An 8,585-nucleotide genomic window follows, 5' to 3' on the forward strand; every position below is an offset into this window, starting at 1 on the left:
TTTTTTTTTTTTTCCCTTGTGTCATAGGCTATCATATGCTTGAAGTTCAGCTGGTTCTGAGGCAGGCTCTTGAAAATGTTTGGACAGAACCTCTTGGAGACAAGAAGGTGAGATGGAAATGTGGACATTTTGAAAAGAGGATTTCTCTCTGCACAGATGGGGTCAAGGAGGAGGTGAAAATAATGACTAAGGAAATGTTGATTGTGGGATCCTAAGAAAAGGGATACAGAAGACTGAGCAGCTCTGGTTTCTGTTTGTCCTGTAACCCCAAAATCCCTTTAAATGGAAGTGCTTGTCCTTGGAGCTCTTCTGGAGGCATCCTGTCTGTGTCTTCAGACTTAATATAAAAGTCCCTCCTTCAGTACCTCCGCAAGAGTGTACAGTTTTAGCCTTTTTTGTGGTTTTCTTTTGTTGACTTCTGCCACAAAGTTGGAGACTTTTACTCTGTGTTATTTGCTGTTTTGCTATTCACTACTGGTATTTTACATTTGGTGCAATATTTTCTGTATTAAAACTATGGCTGTGAACATCTCAAACATGGTTACGAGTATGGTATCAATCAGTTTCTTAGATTTAGCTTACAGAATTCTTTTTTTTCGCATTAGTCCTACTTTGGTCTGATAGCCAGTGTCCTTGGAATGTTAGATCTACCCAACCTTCTCATCTAAAGCATTGGCTTTGGGGACTCAGCTCCTATGATTGCTGTTTGTTTCTGGGTTGTTGGTACCATGAACTTTACCATGTTGGTATGAAGTTAAATTGAATTAGGTTCATTAATTAGGTGCTCAAAAACCCATGATACCTTCCTTTGGTAGGAATCATCCTTTTAAGTAGAGAAGCACAATTAACGCTCACTTTGAGCAGGCCTGTTTAGTTACTGGAGCACCGATCTCCATATGGAAGTGACACAGTCCCAAAGTCCCAGGCAATGCAGTTTTTCTGTCCTTGAGTGCCTTGAAGCTGAACTTGACCTCAGCATTACTGAACCCCAGTAAGCAATGTACATACAACTAACATGGGAGGCTGAGATTGTCACTGACTCTTCTTTCCAGGTAATGGTGAAAAAAGTGAGTCCACAGCATCGTCAGCTTCTGGAGAACTCTTCTTATGACCACTGTCAGAAAAAGCTCATTCTCCTGTCTGCTCGGGGCTTCACCAACGTCTTCCATATACTTGTTAAAGCCAAGAAGGTAAAATGCCTTAACCCTACTCTAATTTTGATGTGTTAAATGCAATATTAAAAATCCTGGTGTTAAAGTTTGAGTCACCATCTAAGAAAGCTGAGCAGATTCTTGCCTTTTGGGCAAGATGTGCTTTTCAGCATGTGACAGACCATTTTATTGGAGCATGTGGATTGCTGGTCTTTGTGTGGAAATTCCTACGTTCTGTATGTAGCTTATCAAATGGATTTTAGAGCAGCATGTGCAGCAAAGACCATCCCTGCCCTTGTGAGTGAGCATATAAATGTGATGGCTGGAATCCTGTTCAGCTGAACTGAGAATGTGCTTAGCCCTTTAGGTCCACTGGAAATGGAATGCTGCTGAGACAATACCCTCCCACAAAGTCCACAAGTCTGATTTCCTGCAGGCTGTAGTCCTGTGAGCCTTGCAGCCTGAATGACTCTGGATGTCGTCTGCTGGAGGAAAGGGTTACAGCTGTTGAGTGTGCCTGTGTTGTTTATCTCTGAGCTCTCTTCAGAAATGTGCTCCAATGGGCTGCTATGTTTATATTCCTCCTGTAGCCCCTGGTGGGACACAACATGCTCATGGACCTTATGCATCTTCACGACAAGTTCTACAGGCCTCTCCCAGGTACTGCTGTGTGTAGCTGCTGTCCCGGGCTCCTGCCTTTGCACTGGGGGTGGAACAAGAGATGCAGTGGCCATTTGCCACCACAGATACCTGCAGGCCTTAGCAAGCAGCAGGGCTGGTTGCCTCTTCTGAATTCTAAATGCTGGAGGGGGCATCGTTGCCTGCTGTCATTTCTCTTTCCTATTACTTTGTGATTCCGTTGGATTTTCCCCAGTGTCCTGATGCCTTTCTCCACATGTGCTTTGCTTTCAGAGAGCTATGAGGAGTTTAAAAGGAACATTCACACCCTGTTTCCCATCATCATAGACACCAAGACTGTAACAAAGTCTGTGCAGAAGGTGAGATGAACAATTTTTTTTGTTTGGAGTTCAAACTTGTGTTTCACCCAAGAGAAAGAAGATATCTTTCCTCAGTGCCCTGTGATGCTAACAGAACTGCAACCATTTCTCAGTTACCTTGAGAAGTTCTAATTTTAGATCTCATTTAACAAATTGCCAATGCAAGTAATTGAATTCACCATAAGTTCTGTCATGGTTGGTTTTCTAATACAGTCTTTTTTATAGAAATGTCTGTTTCCTCGAGTGTCCAGTCTTTCGGAGGCATATGCAGTTTTGTGCAGGTAAGCAGTGGCCAGTAGAGCTTTCAGCAATCCCTCTGTCTTCTTTGGAAAGATATTTCACATTCAGCTGTTTCCCATGCTCATACTTTCATTCCTCCAAATGTTTTTCAATTGGATCGTTGTCTTTCTAAATTTAAGAGCAAAGGATTTGCACATCTTTCTTATAAAGGAATTGTGTAGTAAATTATTTGTTCTGAGTCACTTCTTGCATTGAATCACCATTTTATTGGTCATGAATTTGGTTTGCATATAGCTGTAAACGCAACTTGAGAAATATTTTGCTTATGTCATGTTCTGAAATAAGTGAGATTCAGCTCTTGGTGAAAATACATCCTAATTTCAAATGCCTGTCCTAAGTGAGGGCTGCACTGAGCCCAAAGCAGTATCTAAAGACAATGTTCAGATGGAGCACATGAGTAGATGTTGTGTCTCATGAGCTTAGTCATGATGTGGTAGGAGATTTATTTCACACTTCTTTCGTGAATTAGTTTTTTCCACGTCAGTTTTGCTAAGGAAAGGAAAATTTTGCCTGTTCCCCATTACCTCCTAGTCCCAAGAAGAAGATGCAAAATTATTTTTTTTTTTTTTTTAAAAACAGTACTGGGAATCTGAGGGTTTGTTTATTAGCAATTTCAGACTGCATATTCTGCTTGATTGTTCTTTCTTTTATTTCAGTCATTCCAGTGGTATCTGTTTATCCTCTAGGGTTCACCATTCAAATAGAACCTTATAGTCAACCTCTTTCCCTGCAGTTTTGCTCACTTTTTTTTTTTTGGTATGCAGTTAGAACAGATTTGCTGCTTACAATTTTGAGTGAGGGAAGAAACTAAGGAAGTATTTAGGGGTTAATTTTCAGGAATAAAACTGGTAGATATTACTCAAGGAAGTATTTTGGCATTTTCCTAGAGGCCTATCAAAGTTCATTTTAAAGTCTCCAGTAGCTTTTTTTGAAATGACAGGTCACTAGACAACAGTAACTTTTCTCTAACATACTGAGGAAAGACAAAAATCTCACACATCCACTTGTCTTCAGCAGCAACCTAAATCCCAAAGGTCCACCGTGCCCTGTTATAGCTCTTTCAAGTGGCTGCTCAAGATACGGTATGTTCTTAAGCAAATCTTCACAGTCAGATAGATCAAAAGAGGTTTGTTGTACTCCATGAATGACCACATGTCGAGCATGAGGGAATGCCAGTGGATCTGCTGAATTTGCCCAGAGTTGCTGATAGACATTTTTGTCCAGACCCGAAGCCTGGGCGCCTAAGATGTGTACTTTGCACATCCCTGGTGGCTGCTGAGGGTAGTGCAGGGCAGGTTTGCCTCATGCTGCTTGTACAGACACCATTTACACTACGCTGAGCTGATCTGAATCTGACTTGGGCTGTGAAGAGTCAGGAGCCCTTGGAAAGGGCAAGGGGAGGTGGGAAACAGCTGTCTTAGAAGGGAAAGTAAAAAGAGCTAATGGCAAGGTAGAAGGAGTTTGGTGGCTGGTGTGCAGCGTTAGTGATGCCTATGCAGGAGGTTGTGTCCAGGACATGGTGTGATACTGGCTGTGAGGCAGATGTTTTCTGGCTTCTCCTGGCAGCATCCTGTCCTGCAGCACAGGGCCTCCTGTGTTTTGAAATGGTCCCCATGCCATCAATAACATAGATGACACTGTTTGGTTTAGACTTTCATGAAAGTTAAAATTTTTTAATGTGCATCCTGCTAAGCTTTTCAGACATTCCTGTAACTGCTGCGTCTTTTTCGGTGCTGTTTTAAAATGCATGTTAGAAGCACAGACTTTTTAATGAGTGTAAAGTTTTCAGGGTGAGGAAGGAAACAGAGCTGAGGGGAGGGGGAAAAGAACCTTATGAATTAGGATTCTGCAGTGTAGTAGTTTTCACAGCATGCTGGATGTGTTTATTTCTTACTGATTTTGTTGGACACTTACAGCTGAGAAGAAATGTCCTCATGAGGCAGGCTATGATGCATTTCTCTGTGGTTCAGGTAAAGTGCTTCTTAAAAACTCCTCAGATACTGTGTTGGGATTTGGCAATCTTTTCCTTCTCTTTAGATCTATTTGATGCTAAGAAATATTTGTTTATATACAGTCTGTTGCTGTTAGTAACTTAGCTGCACTTCAACGCATTTTTGCTTTCTATGTATTTAGCTGTGTTTCTCTAGGTTTTTTCTAATGCTACCTCATTATTCCTTTCTCTAGTTCTTCTGATGTCAGCTCATTTGCTACTGTGCAGATCCACAGAGTGAGTAATGCTTAAGTGTTGACTGAAAATTGCATTACATGGGATGTTTTCCTATGGAAAAGAGTCTTCCGTTTGGTCTGGCTGACTTTTTGTTTCACAGGCTGGCCTTCCTTTTGGACAAAAGAAAGTGTCATTGGAAATGTCATGTTCTAATTAGATTTTTATTTTATAAATCTGAAAGTAGTAGTTTTATGTCAAAGCTGACATTTTAAAAATGAAATCAGGGCCATGTGATCAGGGCTCAGAGGTTGGGAAATGACATTGTGACTTCTTTATTCTTGAACAAGCTCTCTCAAGTTCAGTTCACTTGGGTAAGGGTCAAATAATTTTCCATTAGTTTCCATTTTTGAAATCTCTGTGAATCAGTGCCTTCACTTTAATTCTCTTTTCTTGTAGCTTTTTGACTTCTGTAGGAAGCTACTAAGATCTGAAATACCTGTTCTGTCACAAATTGAAGAGCTTGACACTATGTAGCAGTGCAGCACTGGAGAAGCAAAACTTTGTTCTCTTTTGTTTTCTGATTCAGTGATACAGTGGAGGCTGATCCTTCTTTCTCGCAGTATCTCACCGTGTTAGCTGAGCATGTGAACAAAGTGAATTTCATCCGAGGTGGTGTTTCAAGCATTGTGCGTATGAATTGCAGGTCTGTGACCTGTTTGTGGGGTGCATAGGTTAGTAGCCTACTTGATAGCTTCCTTAGAGGAGAGGAATCCACTGGTGCTGGGGCCCACCTTGGCAGAAATTGTCCTCATACAAGTGATGCAGCGGACCTTTTAAAATGGCCAGTGAGTTGAATTTCTGCTTTGCAAAATGTATTCATGATGTTATTCTGTAAGAAGGCATTAGCCAGTGTACATTGCTATTTCTCAGGTAGTTTCTCCTAGGTAGGTGTGACAGTTTGCTTTTATGATGATATTAAATGAATCTTGGGGCAAAAAAACCCCAACTTTTACACCAACAGCAGTATTACACTGTCATTTATTTGTCATGTTCTGCATATTTTCTGATTATATTAATAATGCCTCTGTAGTATTTCCAAATTCAGGTATGTCTCAATATTGCACATTTTCCAGAATTTGTCTGGGGAAGATGCTCCTTGCCGTCATCCCCCTGCCTTGGTTGTTCATGTCCGAGGCTGGCCAGGGCTGACTGAGGGACAGATTTACCAAGAGTTTAAAGCTCGCTGTCGCTTTGATGTCAGACGGCTTTCAAAGAACCAGTTCGTTCTGCTCTCCCAGAAGTACAAGCAGTAAGTGATCAGAAAGTCTTAATTTTCAGTCCTTTCTTCCTCTCATCCAGGCCTTTGTCCCTAGCTCTCTCTGCAATGACAGCTCTTGGATAGAAATTCCTGCCCTGAGCTGTGGGGTGCTGTAAGCAGCCTTGGGGCTGAGCTCAAGCTGTGCTTTCATTGCAGCGTCAGGCTCGTCCTGCGGGACTACAGGCACCACCCTCACCTGCAGGTCTCCATCTATCGCCACTGGAGGCACTCGCCGAGCGTGAACTGCCTGCTGCAGTGAGTTGCAGGAGCACGGGAATGGGGTAGGGGGAAGCATTCCTTTCAGGTCCGAGGCCCTGGCACAGCAGCAGCCTGCCACGTGCTTGCAGTGTCCTCCTGCCAGGCCCTCGGAGAAACAGGGGACTCAGAGGCAGTTTTGCTTGCCGACTGCTGGGTGGCTGCTTGTGAGCTTTCAGCCCTGGGTGACTGGACTTTAGTCTCACTCATGATTAACCCAGGAATGTTACCCTTTGGATAGCACAAAACTATGTTTGTGCTGTCACAGCAGAGAAGTGGTAATCTTACAAGCTATAGCACCAGCTCTAATAAGCTTGGTGAGAGGGAGGCAGAATCTCAGGTGTGGGATGGATGTGGGGTTTTTTTTCCCCCTACAGCTGAGTTGAAAGCTTGGTAGTGGAAGAGAATTCCAGATTCAAAGTGCACCCCTCTTGTGAGGTGGTGACTGATGTTCATGGAAGGTGAATTTCTGCCTTGACGTGGTTTGGAAAGGAATCTAAGCGCTTAATAAACATAAAATTAAGCTGTAAATGTAAGTAGCCTAACAGCATTTTATTATTCTTGACTCTTAGAATCTCTGGTGTTGTGGCACTGTGGTCTCTGTTGGCCTTTGTGCTCGGAGGAGCTCGTAGCTGTTGACTCTAAAGGACTGCTGTAGAGATGAGATGTGAAGAACACTGATCTTATTTCTTGTGTTTGTTTTGTTTTGTTTCATTCAATAAAATATGAGAAAAAATTGAACAAAAAAAAAAAACCCAAACTATGATTACTGTTTGAATTATTTTCTTGGAAATGTATATTTTAAAAGGGGATGTGTTGGTTTGCAATTTGTGGTATTCCGTAATCTGCTCAAAACATCATCTCCTGAAGGGGGAGATGAGTGTTTCAATGCCTAATTTACTTTGGTCCTGTACAGGTTCTTCACAGCTGTTCAGACCTTCAGTTTGTTCCCAGTGGCAGTGTTCGCTGCATAAAACACATTTCTGATAAAGTTCGGGAAGTCATGAAATGAAAGATGCTGGTTTTAGTTTCAGTAGTAAAGCAGGGAAATGTCACTGTTTACCAAATCAAAACGGGCAGAGTTGATGGAGAAACCACTCTTGTGGCTCATGACAGATTCTGGGGAGAGCAGTAAATAATTTGCAGTGCTGTCAGTGTAGTGTCATGCACTGGTATTTTCAGTGGCAGTGTAATTGAAGTTTGACACAGATAAGTGTAATTTATCAGGTTCCAAATTGGGGAGTATACAGAGATCAGGTGAGTCAGCACACATTTCTGTTTGCTTCTAGAGCAGAGCATGTGAGCAGTCCTTTATCCAAAATAGCATGAGACATGCTTTGTGCATCAGTTTCTCTTGATATACCAGGAGTGTTTGTCAATCCAGGGAATTTGGTCTTCTGAGATTTTTCTTATTAATCTCTTCTCTTCTTAAAAATAACTTGTTGATCCAGGGTTTCCATATAATGATTCCTAGATGTCATTAGTCAGACTTAATTGGGTGGGGCCTATGCTCACCTAAAAAGCAGGATCTGTCTTTAGTTGACTGTAGTAAGGTGGGAGTTGCTGCAGGGGGCCTTAAGGCAGCAGCACAGCCCTGCGGTGTGCCTGAGGATCACATGCTTTCTGCTGCTGAGGGCCTGCTGCTCTTCTGCTCTGCTGCTCTTGAGGGGAGAAGGGCAGCACATCTTCAGATGTGGTTCTTGAGTTCTGCACAGCTTGTGGTTTACAGCCCTTGTCTCATAAACAAGCTCCTACAAGACAAGTAACTGACTTCTTGATGACCTTTTTATAACTCTTCAGTGATGGGGTTCTGTGTCACAGTGCTCCTTCGAGTACCAGTGTGTCTTCCTGCTTATTCTGTAATGTTAGTTTGCCTTCTAGCATCATTATACATCCCCCTTGTGTCAAGGAGGGCACAGGCTCTTTATGTTGTGTAGGTTTAGGAAGATTTTCTCTGGGATGTGTTTTCATATAAGAACATTTCTTGGCTTATGATCTGGGAAACATAATACTCTTGTTCTCTGGGGTCTGGATTCAGCTAGCCATTTAAACGTGGGGAGACAAAACCTCCCTTGCATCTAATCTTTACAGTCTGGGGATCATGAAGATACAGGTGCTGTTGCCTATGAGAAGCTCAGCAGTTTTCAAGGGAGCATGCACTTTGAAGTAACAAAGAGATTGTTCTGTCTAAATTTTGTTCCTCCCATTTTCTTCTCAGAGTGTGTAGTGGTTAGATTTGCTAATTTCGTTTTCTCGGCTTTAAAGCCCTGGCTTTACATCTTAAGGTGGTGTTCACAAGTTGATCTCACTTCTCAATGGTTAAAACCTCCGCCAATTCTCAGAAATGACCAGTAATTGGTCAGGAGAAAAGACTCCCATCAGCCTCCAGCAGCTTC

At 42.3% G+C, this 8,585-nt stretch overlaps 1 protein-coding gene across 2 annotated transcripts in view; it reads left to right on the forward strand.

Annotated features, from left to right (window-relative positions):
- The window catches only part of PNLDC1 (PARN like, ribonuclease domain containing 1), an 11,471-nt gene extending 4,520 nt beyond the window's left edge, over positions 1-6,951 (forward strand). Inside the window, exons 8-19 of one of the 2 annotated variants that reach the window (XM_015622007.3) lie at positions 28-107; positions 1,053-1,190; positions 1,742-1,811; positions 2,064-2,149; positions 2,375-2,430; positions 3,464-3,531; positions 4,366-4,419; positions 4,634-4,676; positions 5,203-5,302; positions 5,750-5,925; positions 6,091-6,189; positions 6,762-6,951. In XM_015622007.3, the coding sequence (XP_015477493.1) occupies positions 28-107; positions 1,053-1,190; positions 1,742-1,811; positions 2,064-2,149; positions 2,375-2,430; positions 3,464-3,531; positions 4,366-4,419; positions 4,634-4,676; positions 5,203-5,302; positions 5,750-5,925; positions 6,091-6,189; positions 6,762-6,828 (1,037 nt within the window). In that variant the 3' untranslated portion in view covers positions 6,829-6,951. The remainder of the gene's footprint in view (positions 1-27; positions 108-1,052; positions 1,191-1,741; positions 1,812-2,063; positions 2,150-2,374; positions 2,431-3,463; positions 3,532-4,365; positions 4,420-4,633; positions 4,677-5,202; positions 5,303-5,749; positions 5,926-6,090; positions 6,190-6,761) is intronic. The other variant, XM_015622006.3, reaches the window with a different exon arrangement.
- The last annotated feature ends 1,634 nt before the right edge of the window (positions 6,952-8,585 follow it).

The sequence above is a fragment of the Parus major genome, chromosome 3, assembly GCF_001522545.3.
Source record: "Parus major isolate Abel chromosome 3, Parus_major1.1, whole genome shotgun sequence".
Lineage (NCBI taxonomy): Eukaryota > Metazoa > Chordata > Aves > Passeriformes > Paridae > Parus > Parus major.